Here is a 16,625-nt window from a genome sequence, read left to right as displayed (position 1 = left end):
TAGAGCCCAGATAGTGATTGTATAAAACTGACCCCTAACAAGCTGTCAGTTCACATTTGATAAAGCATACATCAGCGCCGGCCAGCTTGGCATCCACTTGGGCAGAGCAGGCAGGTCTTAATCGTGCATACTCCTGTGTGTCTTCCCCTCGTCTCTCTGTGTTTTCCTACATTGTTAGACTTTGTTGGCTCACACTAATGATGATGGCATCCAGTGGAGCTGCAACCTGATACAGACAGTCTGGATTCCACTGCAGTGTTGTACAGCCACAAAGATATCTGTTCACATCGATAATGGGTAGAAAGATGGAGTGCTACCTCTGTGTTTTTTTTTTCCTATTACATCAGCTCCAGTGCTGCTGAAATCTTCACTTCCCCAGTCACCACATAGAGGGCGCTCCTGCGCGCTGGGAAACCAAACCGTGGAAATGCTGAATGAGTGAGAGTGTGTGTATGAGCAGGAGAGAGAGAGAGAGAGAGAGAGAGAGAGAGGTGCGGGTGGACGAATTCACATCGTGGGGGAGTAATAATGTCACACAAACCAGCAGCAAAGAACCGTGCAGCAGGTTTGACAGACGCTTTTCCGTTGCGCACCAACTTTGGACAAGTCGGTGGGAACCCGGTGACCCATTGAATGCCCCGAGGCTGCGCGACAAGTTAGGAGAGAGAGGGGGGTGGAGGAAAAAAAAAAAAGGACTCGTATCACTATTTTTTAAATGGGTACAGTGAGATTTTGGGGGGCGTGGACGGCAGAGAAGCAGCAGCAGCAGCAGCGGCGGCGGCAGCGAGCATGTTGGCGCTTGGCTGCGGTTCCAGTGTGGTGATGTGCCGGCTGGAGGATCTGGACTACGCGTAGACTGTTGGACACTGTGGTTGCCGTGCAGCGTTCGGACTTTCTTGTCATTTTGAATCGTTGTTTGGATGTATTTCTTCTTGGCGAAGACTCGAGGGACGGAGCTGTTAAATGCGCTCCGTGCGTAACGGAGGAAATCTGCTCAAGCAGCTGTTTGAATGACAGTAGTTTTTGATCCTTATCTGTTTAAGGGAGCCTAATTATTTAAAGTGGCTGCGCATGGTAAGTCACCGTCTCGGGTGAAACTCAAGAGGTGTTGATTTCTAAATACTGACAGGTGTTGCAGTCATTGGCACTGTGTTAAGTCACAGTGTGCTTTTTTTTGTGATTTAAAACACCACAGACTCGTAAGGTTGGGTATGCTAACCAAACCTTTGGTATGGATGATCCACAGATTTAATCCAGTTTTTTTTTACGCCCCCAACACTCGGAGGAAACGCACATTGTAACTGACAAACCTTATAATGCGTTTGAAACGCCGGATGGGAAAGTAACAGTCACTTTTCTTATTCCCGAGTTGTAGCCGTTTTGGCAGCAGCCAAAAAAATGACAAGCAACGGACCTGTCATCGTCTACGAGTGGCTGAAGACCCTCCAGCTCTCCCAGTATGTCGAGGCGTTCGTGGATAATGGATATGACGATCTGGAGGTTTGCAAACAAATCGGAGACCCCGACTTGGATGCCATCGGCGTCTACATCCCTCACCACCGGCAGAGGATTCACGACGCGGTGAGGAGGCTGAAGGAGGAAGCCAAAGAGACGGCCAGTGGACTCTACTTCACCCTTGAGCCGATGCCACCCGCAGCAGAGATTTACACCGGGCACATGGTGGAGTACGAGTCCAAACTGCGGGGCTCCAAGTCCTGGACCGAGCCCAACAGCGACCGGGTTGGGCGTAACGGTGGGTACATGGGCGCGCAGAGGAACCTGACGCTGGGCAACAGGAGGGAGCTGGTGATTTACCCCAAGCTGAAGCTGAAGATCATGATTAGGGATAAACTCATCAGAGATGGCATCAACCTGGCCAAGCCGCCCTACTCTAACAAGGTAAGAGGGACCAACTGGTTCATGGCACCAAAAGCACCCATCACCTGCCAACAGACATGCATGACAACCAGTGGATGAAAGCACACTATGCACAGTCCAATGCTGCAAAGTAATCCCATTTATCAAGGCTTTCAGTATGATAGCCACCAAAAATCATTTAAAATCACTCATTTTTAGGCATCACACTGCCTTTATATAAGGTGAGAAGAAGCACTAGATTTAAGAATTTGCTTTCAAAACAATATCCAAACCAATCTTTCAAAGGGAAGGAAGTATTTTCTTCGTAAACAGAGACTGAATGATCTGCAAAGGTGGCTGTTTTTGTAGTGTCAGACACGGCTATACGACACAAAAGCTGCTGCCACGTGCTCGACATCATCCGTCATTTGTATGAAAGCACGCTGTCAGTCAGCTGGAAACATACCTTGTGTAAGAAAAAGGTACATTTCACTCATCTGCTCAACATCAAATAAGCAGCTGAGTCACAGGTAAATGCAGGTGTGACGCCTGAACATTTTCAGGGCCGCTGCACTTTGCTGAAGCCTGAGTGGTGGCTGTCACGGTGAGTGATGGGGAGTGAAGTTGCAGCAGATCGATAAGCAGAAGGTAGAGAGGAGATCCTGAGGAGCTTTCAGCCCGTCTGTGATTCCGCCGTGGGGGGAAAGAAAAAGATTTACACTGTGATTATTAATCTACCCCGACCTCACCTGTCCGCCGACTTGCCTCTGCATTTCAGCGTGGGTGGATCAGCCAGACCCCACAGGCCTGTAAGAGCCCCGGCTCTTTGCTGTGATGAATGGGCACGGGCTGCCGATTTGCTGGGGCAGTAAATGAACAGCGCCCAGCTGGGCAGGCTGTTGCACTCCTGCGAGGAGCCGGGCTGAGAGGGCTTCTTGTTTGCGCAGGACTGATAGTGACCTTCCTTCAGAAGTGTTTGAATCATATGCCTTACCAGCTGAGAGGGCTCCACTGAATTACTGCTGTTTCCATACAGGGGGGGCTTTTGATTGGAGTGTCTGCAGGCTGCTAAGGAGGCAGCAGTCATGTCCTCTTTACTTTTTCCTCGGGCTTTAACATGCACTTTTGTACTGCAGCAACTAAAAATCAAACCTGACACTGCATGTGCAACTTCTGGTAATAACATCCCAGAGTTGGCTTGTTAGCTGGTCAGCAAAACAGACAAACCCGGTCCTTATTCATATTAGTTGCACGTGCTACTGCTGAGCTACTGAATTATTAATTTTTTGCAGAACTCAAGTACTCGCACACAGATTTTGAGCCTGTTGATTAAAGTCTTTTTCAAAGATTGAGTGCGCCTGGGGAATGACGGGAGACACAAGCGTCCAGAGTAATTAAGCGTGCTCTGAAATGTATGGATTTGTCGTAAGGGCTTTGCATCTTCCACCAAATGACCGCTGTGTTTTCTAGAAATCCTGGTTGCGACCTTCGGTTGTGTTTGCATACTAATGTGTGGTTGTGTTCGTAATGTCTTTTCAGGGTTACTTGCCAGGTCAGCTTCAACAAATCCTGGAGCTGCACGTTGATGAAACTGTTCATGACTCTATCCAGATTATCAATCAACTTCCAAATTAGCTTTTTAAACTTGACCACAGCTTTGATGACAGCTTTCTGTGTTTTTTTTTTTTTTTTTTTAATGCTGAGTTTGTCTGTATATTTTTTTTTTTTTTTTTTTTTTAATGCTGAGTTTGTCTGTATATTTTTGCCACTTTGGCTAACTGTGAATCCCACAGAGATTTGGGATTTGTGGGGATTAACTGTCAGACCGGGGCTGAAACAAAGTGTTGGTTCCAGAGGGGTTAAACTATCTTTCCCTTTGAAGGCTGTATTTATTTACAGCCAAAGCTTTGGCATTGGAGCTTTGGAGAGGAATGAGCAGGTCAAGGTCTTTCTGTCTCCCTCACTCTCTGTCTGTGTGAGTGTGAAACCCAGTAGTTTTGAATTGGCTCCAGCCCAGTGCTTTTCTCCCCAGGAGGAGTGAGAGCAGTGTGGGAGATGGAGCTGTGACCAGCTGATAGAGTTTGACTAACTGGACTGTGATTGGTCTGCACATATCTCCCCTCTTTTCTCTCTGCCCTTGAGACGAGATGTCACCCCCAGTGGAGGCGGAGAGCAGAGAGACCGACCGGGGGCAATTACAGGACACACAATGTCAGTCTCCAGGGATCGTCGCTGTGTAGCATAACCAAGATCTCCATCCACATTTACTCTGCGTTCTGGGCTGTCGATACACAGGGCTTTTGTTTTCTTTTTTCTTTTCCTGAGCTATGGTCTCTGTTCATCCTTGTGCGACTGGCTTTTGTCTCCATTGTTTGTCATTAAGTAAAACCATAAGCAATATGAGCACTAACATTCATAAATCCTCTCTGGTGTGTGCTAAATGTCTTCTTGTGAGACAACCCATTATCAAATAATTCACTGAAAGGGCTCTGCTGGGCAGAATAAATACCCATGATCCTTATCAAGGCCGCAGAGACCCCTTGTCTGAGAGACAGAGAGAGAGAGAGTATTATTTGTGATAAACAAACACTTGTGTGCCACGGGTTGCACATTTCTACATCTCTCATCAGGGAACAATAAAAGCAGAGAAGATGACGCTGCCGGTTTGCTTGTTGTTGAATACACTGGAGTGGCAGCGTTAATGCCATCGTCTTTCCTTTGGGTGACACGGCCTCATAAATTTATACAATAAGAAGAGTACATATCGTTAGCCTCATAGCATAATTGCCTAAGTCATTTTTTGGTCAAACTGAGATATTTGTCTAACTTTACTCTCCTATCACTTCTGCATCATCCTGTCTTTCTACCTATGTCATTGGCCAATCACATCTGGTTGAATGTACTGTTAAAAAAATCAATAATAAATACCAATGTTATTTCTAAAAATTGTGTTTTTTCTCATTTCCCAAAAACATGAAAATATGACTTAGGCAAGTATGCTGTGAGGCTAACGATATGTTTTTGACAAACTTGGATGATCCGGCTTTTTTCGGGATTTGTCAAGTGTACAGTTAATGTCCGCTTGATCTTTCACAGAGAGGAAATATGCACTAAATGCAGATGACCTTTTATTTATTAGAGATTTGTACAACTTTACAGGCCCCCCTTCGCTTAAAAAGTGGTCAGTGGTAAATCTCTTGGCTGTTTGAGCTACAAAACTGTTTTCTAATTCCTTTTTTTCTAGTAAGTAGAACGTTTCAGGGACTCACCTAAACTCTGGGTTTAAGGTGTGTTTCTAGCAGCAGGATTTGTGAGATTAAAAATTCTTTGGAAGCCAGTCCAGGTCCAATAGGTACTTTATACCAATACAATATAGACACCTGGATTAACTTTGTACCAGTTTTATGGGAAAAGAAATAGTTTAACACAGATTACTATGCAAATCAGAGATTATATATATATGAACTTGCCTCAAGGGGATGTTTAAAGAGTCTGTGTGTGGTCTGTATGTTCCCCTAATGAACAGAAATAATTCTATCATGTTTAACTCTATTTCCCTCCTGTTTCCGATTGCTTTATCTTCTCCATTGATCTTTTTTTTTATAATCTTGTCAGAGAAATGCCTCTTTTACTTTAAACTCTTTCAATGCGCTCCAACACCAAACTATGTGAAGATGTGTTCTCATCCCGGTCACCGCGGACTGAATCAAGAGACACGGTCAGTCATAATAGCGCCTCATTGTTAGTGCTGTGTGTCAGGAGGAAGTAGAAGCTAAACACTGGGAGATTCTCCATTGTTTGTATGGAAGCTGATGGAGCCACATGTCCTTTCACTGCTGCTCTGTTTTGCATTCCCAATTTCCGTCCATTGAAACAGGCTGTGGAGGCAAGTGTCCAGCATTGTGCTGATGGGTGGGTGATGAAAACCTGGGTATCATGCACGGGGAGGTTGAGAGAGGGTTGTAAATAGATGGGCACATTGTTTTTGAAGGCCGGTAAAGGCTTGGGTCGGGACAAATTGTTAAGTTGTGGGGGGAAAGTTTGGTCTTCGAGGCCTTTCTCTGACCTCACGGAACAGCTGATCAAATGTAGTGGGGTGGCGATCGTGGGAGGCCTGCAGCTTAACCAGCCGGAAGAATGTAAGAAATGCAGTTCAGGTGTTGTTTGCCGGGGGCGGGGGCAGCTTTTAACTTCCCCTAGCAACAAAGAGGAACTCCAGCACCTAACAAGGCCAACACTCACCTCACTTCCTGTTTCACTCCTCTTCTCTTGATTAATATCCCAACAGCCCAGTAGAAATTTGTATTTTTGTTTAAGATAGACCCTCTGTGGTTGCTGAAGGCCCGCAGCTGCCAGCTACCTGGTGAGAAAAATAATTTTAGCAAATCCAAATCATCAAAGCGCTCTCCGCTGCAGCACTGCCAGAACATATAGATCCACAGGCTCACTGCCAGCCACAGCAAAGCTCAGGTATAAACTGAATGAATGCACTTTCCATTCAAGCTTCTGCATTGTGTTTGTACTTGAACCCATTCTGTTTTCCACTACATGTGCATGTGATGTTCTCGATAGCGGAAAACAACAAGGATGTGCACTCAAAGCCATTATTTGAACTTAATATCTGGCAGTCCCAAAACAAAGAGCTTTTTCATTTCCATTGCCTATGAAGCACTCCATTTAGCCTATGCTTTCGTGAACGTCCTCATCATCCGCGCTCATTGCTATAGAGCTGGCATTTCGCCACGAGGAAAAGCCTTTCACAGCAGCCTCCGAGTTTTCCGTGGGCTCTGCTGAAAGCACTGTTTGCTTAGTTTTCATTAAAGGCTCCTTAAAGGCACAATCAAGCAAGGCCTCATGAAGAGGAAGTCATAAAGAAGTCAAGGGCCAGCGCTATTGTCCTGAGAGGACAGAGAAAGTCAATTAACAAAGTGGGCTGCTGTTTGCATTGTGGAAAAGCAGGGTTATATGGAGCACTTTAGAAGGACGGATCACATTCCCGTCAGATGCAGAAGTCACATATCCACTGACATAGAGAGTCTTTTTGTAAACAGCCCATATTTTGGGACTTTAAGCACAAATTTAGCTCTTTGGAAAGCAGCTAAAGATTAATTGCTGTCACATCGACCTTTTGACCCCTTCTGGACCAAAACACAAAGCTGTCGGGCCGATTTCAGTCTAGACAATGAGCTGGACTCCACACCCTTATGATCCTCAGCTGTAGCCAGATCCTACAATGTCTTGGATTTCCCATAGCAAGTGCCTCAGTGATCACTTTCCCATTTGTAGAACACGTAATAATTCACAAGACCTTTTGCACATCTTCGCTCTTGTTCGGCCAAGAACAATACCTGCTAAAGCGGTTCTATCCAGTATTTCTATAAATGCTGTGGCTGCAAAGAGAGATGTGTTCACTGGATGACTTTGTGCTTTGTGTGCTGTGAGTCAGAGCTTTCTGTGTGTCCCTCTGTCAGAAAGACTAACCCATCCATCTCCTGGGAGCATGTACAAATGTGGGAGAGCAACATTTACGCTATAAGAGCAGCTGGCCTTCTCGTTTCAGCAGGAAGAAGCAAGAGGGGCTTGTTCCTGCTGTGCCGTTTCTCACATGATCAACTAACTTCTAAGCTACTTTAACTCCCCGGCCGCGTGAACTCGCTTTGAAACATGACATTTCACAGAGCCCAGATTTACAAATCAACAAAACCGCGCTGAATATTCCCTCGGTTCATTTGCGGGGCTCGTCAGACGTGATTGTCTCAACATTTAGACGTTTAGTTCGTGTTGAATTTATGCTTCCCTCCCATCTCCTGAGGTACACTGCGTTTGACTTACGGTATATGTGTGTCTCTTAAAGTTATGGAGTCATGGTAACGGCTTTAAATAAGGCAGGCAAGGCAGTCATCAGAGCCATTTCGTTTTCCACAGCGTGCCGGGGAACAGGTCCTGATGACACACATTCATGACAGATACATTATCTGAGCTATTCTCGTCCAAGGTTTCGGCAGCTTCCAGACAGCCTGTCTACGTGACATACTGTATTTACAGTATGTGCATCAGGGACGGCTGCAGACAGCATCTTCGGTACCAAACTGCTCTCTGCTTTGATTTCTTTCTGTTTTGTGTTCGTTGTCGGTACGTATGCATTCAGCTATAGCGCAGGGTGAAAGTCTCAAAGGTGCAGAAACCCTATCGATGAGTCAAATGAGAAGAAATGGGTTTTGATTTCCATGCTGTGTTGTGTTCGACTCGTTTGAATCTAAGCCTTTAAAACACACAGCTACGTTTCACGGCTCAGTGCACAGCAGGCGTCGGCAACAGCAAACAGAAGAAACTAGATGTTCAGTTGCTGCTGTAAACATGTTTGTTTTTTACACATTTCTTCTCCACCTCGCTCTCTCTGTCTTTCTCTCTCAGTGCTGGCAAATGCATAAACAGCAGCTCGCTTTTATCCTGAAAACTGTGTAGGAGCATGAAGAAATCCTCTCACAACAGCAGCCTCCTGTCTGGCTACAGTATTCGGTATTGACCCCGTAGTGGTGAAAAATGAAGATATCAAGTTGCCCCTACAGGATGGCAAGAAAGATGACAAGAGAGCAGGCCCGAGCATCTGTCTGTGTCACCATCCAGATTGCAAACACACTTTGCAAATCAACACATCCGCGCGTGTTTTCTCTGCCTCGACATCGCAAACACTCACAGTGATTACTCTGGAGGGGCGATCGTCAAATCCCCTCGTAAAAAAAGTTGCCGGTTTTTTTGTCGGAAATGCGCGACCCCATAGGTTGTTGCATTCTTGTATGGATGCCGTCACTCATCTCTGGGATTTGGTTTTTATCTCCGGTGGTCATGTGTGACCTATAGTCCAAAGAAAGCTAATTACCTCCTGGCTCCCACGCATGAGCCAGGAGGTCACACACACGAAAGGAGCTTTGTTAGAAGTTGCCATGGAAACTAACTGAGTGGTATTTAAACATTACACCTTATATGTTTTTTTTCCTCCTCCTGTAATCTCGCTCTGGCAGTGTTTTGCCGGTTTATATGGCACAGGGGTCAGGATTATTGCATAATAATTCTATCAGCAACAGCATGATAGATTTAAATATTGCTCAGGCTTCTGGTTGAGCTTACGCAGTGTTATTTCTGCAAATTATAGCCGAGCATGCAGCAACGATGGTTAAAGCTATATGTTATCAGCTATTTATTAAATGTCCATCCATTATCTATACACCGCTTAATCCTCACGAGGGTCGCGGGGGGGCTGGAGTCTATCCCAGCTGAAGGCAGGTTCACCTGGACAGGTCACCAGTCTATCACAGGGCTACACTTAGAGACAGACAACCAAGCACACTCACATTCACACCTACGGACAGTTTAGAATCACCAATTAACCTCAACATGTTTTTGGACTGTGGGAGGAAGCTGGAGAACCCGGAGAGAACCCACGCTGCACGGGGAGAACATGGAGACTCCACGCAGAAAGATTCCGGTGCCGCGAACCGGCGACCTTCTTGCTGCGAGGCAACAGTGCTACCAACTGTGCCACCCTGCAGCCCTATTTATTAAATGTGAATTATGCATATAACCAATGAGCATTTTTTTTAAATCCACTGATCTCTTGATTGTTTTTTTCCTATCAATGTTTCACTGTCATTGCTTGTGTTTTCCAACCACCAGTCCCTTTAAATAAATGTATTCAGGTTATAAAATGTAGAAAAGCAGCAAACCCTCCCTCTCTGAGAAACTAGAAGATGTTTGACCAGCTGGTAATAATTAACTTAATCTGCACATTAGTTTTTACCATTAATTGTTAATCATTTAATCTTACAAAGTGTCAAAAAGTAATGAAAAAAAAAAATCCCAACCTCTTTGAGTTACAGGTGATGTTTTTTGATGTACCCAACACGTTTTGTTGCATTAACTAATCATATCGGGGAATATTCAGCTAATCTTTTCAACGCTGGTAATCTGCTTTTTGTGCGACTGAGAGATGTTAAAAAAAACTATAAAGTTGTAAGCTCCTTTACACGAGCAGCAGCTCCTCCAAGAAATGTGTCAAAGGACGATCCAGTCATTTTTCTCAAACCCCGACTTCCACGTGTTGCCCCAACTGGATGGAATAATCCTCTTTCCTATGAAGATGCTGTTAAGAATGAGCAATGACGGTGTTCCCTGCAAAGCACGGGGCTCAGACATGCTCCGTAAATCAGAATGATGAGGGTGGAGACGTACGCCGGTTCGCTAGTGTTCCTGATGTTAACGGCAACTTAGTGTGAGGATTTTCTCGAGGCAGCAAACACTTTTTTGTTTGTTTTTGGGAGGGTTGAAGCTCCTCTACCTGCAGCAGAGCTTAATTGTCCCACATGTAGCGACAGTTTGGCTCATGTCGGCCCATATTATCTTGGACTGTGTTTAAGGGATGTAATGTCGGGGTGTAGAGAGATGAGTGAGGCATGATAGCAGCGTGTTAGAGAGACAGACAGCAGAGTGTGTATAATTACTTTGTCTGAAGCCGCTGCCAGATAGGTGTATGGAACGCAACCGCCTCTCAACCCCCCCCTCTCTCCCTAATTGGTCCATTTCCAAGGCAGGAGGGCAGGGCTACGCTGAAAGCTTTGATCATGGAGACCACACCAGTGTCGATATGTCCCTACCTGAGTGCTTTTGTAGTGGCTGTGCCTGGCGGGGGATTAAGCCGTACTAAAAACCGCAGAGTGTCTGTATGTCTGTCGATCTTGCTCTGGCTTCCCCGCGGCTCTGCATACCTGAATCTGAACTCTAATTACCTGGCAGTTACCACATTCCTCAAACACACCCACGCAAACACACGAGTTGCTGTGTGTTGCACATGTTCTTTTGTAAAAGCACCGCCGGCACTACGCAGGTATACTTTTGTCTTGTGCGGTTTTGCCGCCTTTAATATTGAAAACATTTGCGGGTTCCAGCAGATTCCAGCACAAATATTAATCTGAGCACCGTGTGTGTTTGTGCTTGTAAGTGTGTGTGTTTTGCATCTGTGCCTATATGCCAATGCAAGCAGGCACTTCAGGAGTTACGTCTCCACTGATGACACTAATTGCTGTTAACCTGTGCTGAAAGTAGGCAGGAAGGCATTTTAATGCAAAGGAGAGAAAAGTGACAGTTGGTCTAAGATAACAGACCATGCAGTCACCAGTGTACGTGTGATTTACATATTTACATTTCATTTTGAAGCAAACAGGACATGTGAAGTATGAGTTTTCTTTACTGTTGCAGTGTAGGTTCAGCTGACTCAGCAGTCCTGTCCAAATGGGATCAATCACACTGGATCAATGTAGACATGCTTAGTATGGAAGGCTGGAGTTCATCACACTGATTGGTGCTTTTTGACCTCCGTACATGTTGGAGTTAATGGTTCTATTCATTAAATGACTCCTCACAGGACCGGCAGTATTACACTTACTGTACATCTTGCATTTTATATTATTGTTTATTTTTGCTTATTTATCAGTGTTTATGGTGGCGGTAACTCTGTCTTTGTGCTGTGACAACAAAATGTCCCCTTGGGGATTAATATATCTTCTATATCTTCTTCTATATCTTTTGTTTATATATATATATATATATGTGACAACAAAATGTCCCCTTGGGGATTAATATATCTTCCATATCTTCTTCTATATCTTATATATCTAAATATACATATATATCTTTTCTATATATCTCCATTCTTATATCTATGTTTGCACTATTTCTTACATGTACATTGTTCTTCTAGTATCTGTGTCTCTCTCAACACTGTGAATTCCTCCAATGTGAAATAAATAAAGGCATATCTTATCTTATCTTAATAAAATATTTTTGTTCTATTCTATGTGCCTCTCTTGCTTCATGCGGAGATGAAGAGAATCCATTGTACCCGCTGAGGTTGTCCCAAAACCTCTGTTTTTCCTGTTTTTCCTGTTTTTTTTTTTCGGCTTCAAATCTGAATCTCACATCATTAAAGCTTCTCTGGGGGATTGGATTTCTGTGGCTTCAGCAGAGAGAAGTCTGGTCGAGTTGTTTTTTGCTTGTTGGCCTTTCACCCATTCTACTTTGGTCTGAAATGCACAGATTGAGTGAACTCTGGAGACAGTTGTTTCTACTCTATAGACTGAGAATTTGTGCTAAACGACTCACCGTGCATCCAGCTCCGTGCAAGCAGGTATGAAGCCACACAATAATCAGAGGATGACAATGGACTCCTACTCAGCACACCTTAAACTGAGTGTCACAACACTGCTGCTGGGTTTGGTGAGACAAAGCTCCTAATGCGTTGCTCTCTACACGTACCTATACCTTTTCTTATTTGGCTGGATTTTCGGATGCCCACGTAGCCAACTCAGGCCACATCTGAGATGTGTAGCTTCATCTGCTGCAGTTCAACCACAAAACCACAATTTTCATGTCAGCAGATCTTTCACCCAACACTCTGCCAAACCAACCCCTGTTTACTTTAATAGCCTGTTGCGAATTCCTTCTGAGGGAAAGTTTCTCAGATGAATCTAGAAATGCATCCCATTGGTCCCCACTGCTTTTTATTTTTTTACATGGTTAGGTTTGCTTTCAAGACCTTTCAAGGCCCTGCATGATCATCCAAAGATCTGAGATCAGTCCAACCTCAGTTTATTCTTGGGGTTTGTGTTACAGAGAGTCGGTCAGAGTGTTTGCTGGGCTTGAATGTGAGAACAAAGTCATCAGAAAGCTTGTCTTAATTAAATTTCGCCTCATTTGTAAACACAGCCGTCTGAATACTTGTCTTCATTGCAAGCGGCCTCGTGTGACTTCTGCTGAAAGGCACGAGCTTATGTAACCAGTCAAGTGACAGATTTCTAATAGTCAGCTTTGTTTTAAAGAGGATTAGGCTAAATCCATATTTGTTTCAACATGGAGGTCTTTGAAGAAATATTCCAACAATAGAAGCTGATTATGCATTTCGCTATTCTAATTTATATCGTGGAAAAATTATGGACTAATGAGAAGGAGAGCTAAACACAGGATGTTCCTCTTAAGAGGCCTTTATAATGTGGCTCAAAGCCTTTGTGAATATATCTTATTGGCTCTCAGGACGTAGTCTCGTGCAGAGTACGGCTCCAACTTGCTTTCACTGTACGTTGTTTTCTCATAATTGAGCAGCTGGGAAATGGAAAGAAAAAAAAAAGTCTATCGCTGCCAAAGACCAATATGTTATCAAATGTTTGCAACTGAAGTATGTTTAGTTTCTTGTCAGCTCCCTTTGCTTTTGAGGTTTTTTTGATATATTGTTGTGTTTTTATTGACATTACCTGTCAGATTAGGTTTTTCTTGGATGATTTTTTTATGCAGAGTTGAAATCTCTGCAACTCAGGAGATTTTTCTACATATATTTAGCCTTTTTCACAAGTTGTTATGATGAGTATCCATGGCAACGGAAAAATTGTTTACAACCGTGATCAACTGTTAAAACTCTCCCAAATCAAAATTTTAATTGAATTTCCCTTCTGGGACAAATAAAGTATTTTTCATTTCATTTCATTTTCATTTCATTCATTTCATTTCATAAGCTGAGTGTATTTAATCTACATTTATCTAAGGGAATAGCACTTTCTGATGTCCGGATATTCAGGCCCGTTTAATGGCGAATATCTGAATATTTGGTCGGACCGGGAAGGAGGGGACGCGGACGTGTATTCGGGTGTAGCGGGTGAATATTCAAATGTCAAAATTGCTATCCGGATACGACCACAACGACCGGATGTTTGGGTTTTAATGCTTGCTTGAGGTGGTTTTGACTTTTTTCCAATAGCTGGTGGTGTTTTCATCTTCTTCTTCTACGCTGTTAATTCAACCACACGACAAACATGTTCTACCGCCACCTTCTGATGACTCTTGAAGTCTGGTTCATTCGCTCCAAAGCAGCTCCTACAAACAGTCCTTGGCCTTTTTTTTGTGACATTTCAAAAGTTTGCTTTAAATTTGTTTAGCAAGCATACGGACACGGAGCTGCTGGGGAGTCAAAAACAAAACCTACAGAAAATATCAACATCGAAGAAGCCAAAACCAGAGAATTTTGATTATTTTTTTCTCTAATGGATTGATTAATTAACAAAATAGTTCATGATTAATTTAATAAGTGAAAAATAACTGATTTGATTCGTTGCAGCTCGACTAGTAAAAGCTGGCTGATGCGGTGCCCCTGACGCGAGGTGCTCGTGGTGGCAGGGGAAGTGTCGTTAAGCCGCTAAATCACCTCCTCTCCATGAATGCATGCAGCCCAGAGCTCATGTCGCACACAAAAGCCAAACAATGAACGAGGGGGCGGGGGGGCGACTGACAGCTCGCTGTCCGGGCCTGAGCGGAGCGGGGTCATGCATCACCAGCTCTCTCTGCTCCACCAAACATCCTCACCCAGCTTCACCTCATTCTCACTAACTCACAGACAGGGAAGACGGGCTGAAATACAAATAGACAGACTGGCAGACCTGTCAAACCGAGAGAGAGCAGGAGATAAAGACCGACAGCTGGTCGGACAGGGAGACAAACGGGCAGCTTTAGACAGACGGGGAAAAAACTAGAAAATACAAAGTGAGGCCTGTGGAGGTGCAGCTTGATTGACAGAGAGGTAAAAAAAAATATGTGATGTTTATCTTGTGACTATCTTTAGTCATTAATAATCCTTCATTTGAGACCCCTCGGAGGAACCGCTGCTGCTATAACACCCACAGCCATGATATATTTATCATAACCTGTTCTCGTCTGCACGTACGAGACTCTGAGTTACTCATTACATATGCTCCAAAGCATTTTAAAAGTTGAATAATTGATACAGAACTGATTAGATCATGAGTCGATCCGTAAACCGAGCACGAATGATTGCCGAAGTTGTGTAGCGGTTGAGTGAAGTGCGACTCTATGGAGAGGATAAACTGAAAGCCTTTATGTCAATCTGTCTCTTTTGAAAGATGCACTCCCTGATTCAAAAGCTCTTTTTAGGACGGGAGATCTCGCACACATCATACAGCAGCAGCAGTTGTGACCGTGTAGGAAATGCGTGGTTTGGACTGGACGGCAGCAGCATGGGAACGCTCGGCATCGATCGTCTCTCAGGCCAACGGTATTGTGATGGGAGGCTTTGTTACGGTCACTTAGCCTTGTCCGTGGCCTGGAGATGAAATTGTTTTGTTTTGTTTTTTTTCCCCCCTTGCGATGAGAATGCACTCTCTGTCCAGAACAATAGGCTGCAGGCTTCTGGGATTCTTCTCCCAGCTGCCCCTGGAGCTCGGATCCTTGTCCACTCCATTTATGGAACAGCAAAAAAAAAACTCCACTAAAACCCCCACCAGCCCTCCTCCTCCAGCGCAAAGCAAACCGTGTCCTCACTTTACCCAGATTTGGTGAAAACCAGCTCCTTAAAACTGCACTTTGCGCTCTCAGACACCACGTAGCAGTTTTTATCCGTAAGTGGAGCACGTCAAATGTGAATCAGAGGACTAGATTATCTTGCTAATACATCGTAGAAGATGACAAAAGGTCTCCGCTGAGTCCGGTGGCAGCTGCTCTCAGGCTTGTTTGGGAAGTTAGACTGCGTTTGCGGCGGAGGAAGTTTAAGGTAGTGATTATGTGTGAGACCGTCTTCATTGTCATGCAGGAATCCCACATCCTGGGCTTATATCAATTGTTATGTAAAGCGGCCGTTCGTATTGTACAACCCGCTTGGAGCTGAGGTTCTGGTTTGGCCTTTGTGTGGAGGCGATGCAGAGAAAGACGAGGAAAACATATCGTTACTGGTTTTTTTTAATATCGCCACTTTAAATTCAATACACCTGCACAACATGCTCAAAGTGTCGCCTCCCCTCTTGTTCCATCATCAGCTGTACATTTGTGTGGAACAAATCCCTCCTCAGACTAATGTAGGGCACACACACGGCGTCTTACATCTCAAATATGTTTGTCTAGAAATCAAAGCCTCTCACCTCCCTCCATGATCCTGCCAAATCACAACAGAGTGCACGGAGCTCAAGTGTTCTTATTGTTGATTAGGACAAGGCTTCTCCTGTAATCCTAATCAGGATATTGATGATGAGCCCTCTTTCCTTGGGAAGGGGAAGAGAAAAAAAAAAGCTTGAGGAGGCTTTTGTTATGAAATGGCATTACATCCTCAGAGACTCAGATGTTTATTTCAGTCACACCAGCGATGTTGTTACACACAAGAGGAAACTTGTTTAGAGTTCCCCATGCCGCCTCACTCTCTCTGTGATTGTTTTTTCCAAGCGGCCACTTGCGAGATTGGGCCTTACACCTTAAACTCAATTAAAGTTCCATCAGGACTTTTTTTTCCCTTTGGACTGCTATTTTCTGACCCATGTTGAACCCAGTGTTGAGACACTGCCTCCTACTGGTGGAGCTGGAGTAGGCAGTAATAATGGTGGAGTCATTGGGTGAAATAAAAATCAAAAATCCATGATGTATTTTATTCCACTGGTCTGAGAGGAAGCTGGACTTTCACACCTTCCCTTCATTCAGGCTGTCTAAGATTTAGCCTGTGACAGTCGTCTCCGGCCAATCACAGGTCTTTTCAGATCAAGTGAGATCCTATGAGGCCTTGATTATACTCTTTGTGGAGACAGCTGCAGACGCCACGCCGGCGTAGTTATTTGACTGCTCTACAAGTGTCGTACTCTGGACTCTGGTCCGTACGGGGTTTAGAACAGTGACAATGTGGTCTGGCCTTGAAAGCAAAACCTAAACTGTGGAATTGAAGTGGGGCTGCAAGG

General features: G+C 44.4%; 1 protein-coding gene across 1 annotated transcript; it reads left to right on the top strand.

Annotated features, from left to right (window-relative positions):
• Positions 1-816: 816 nt before the first annotated feature.
• LOC103360419 (sterile alpha motif domain-containing protein 5-like) lies at positions 817-1,977 on the top strand. The gene has a single exon (XM_008286164.1). The coding sequence runs from the start codon at positions 1,399-1,401 to the stop codon at positions 1,975-1,977; it is 579 nt and encodes a 192-aa protein (XP_008284386.1). The 5' UTR covers positions 817-1,398.
• Positions 1,978-16,625: the final 14,648 nt, after the last annotated feature.

Source organism: Stegastes partitus, unplaced genomic scaffold (genome assembly GCF_000690725.1).
Source record: "Stegastes partitus isolate 25-593 unplaced genomic scaffold, Stegastes_partitus-1.0.2 Scaffold436, whole genome shotgun sequence".
NCBI lineage: Eukaryota > Metazoa > Chordata > Actinopteri > Pomacentridae > Stegastes > Stegastes partitus.
This window is presented reverse-complemented; position numbering and strand designations above follow the sequence as displayed.

Bases quoted from the DNA above. Each gene is read 5' to 3' on its own strand.
- LOC103360419 (XM_008286164.1), top strand. From the start codon at position 1,399: ATGACAAGCAACGGACCTGTCATCGTCTACGAGTGGCTGAAGACCCTC.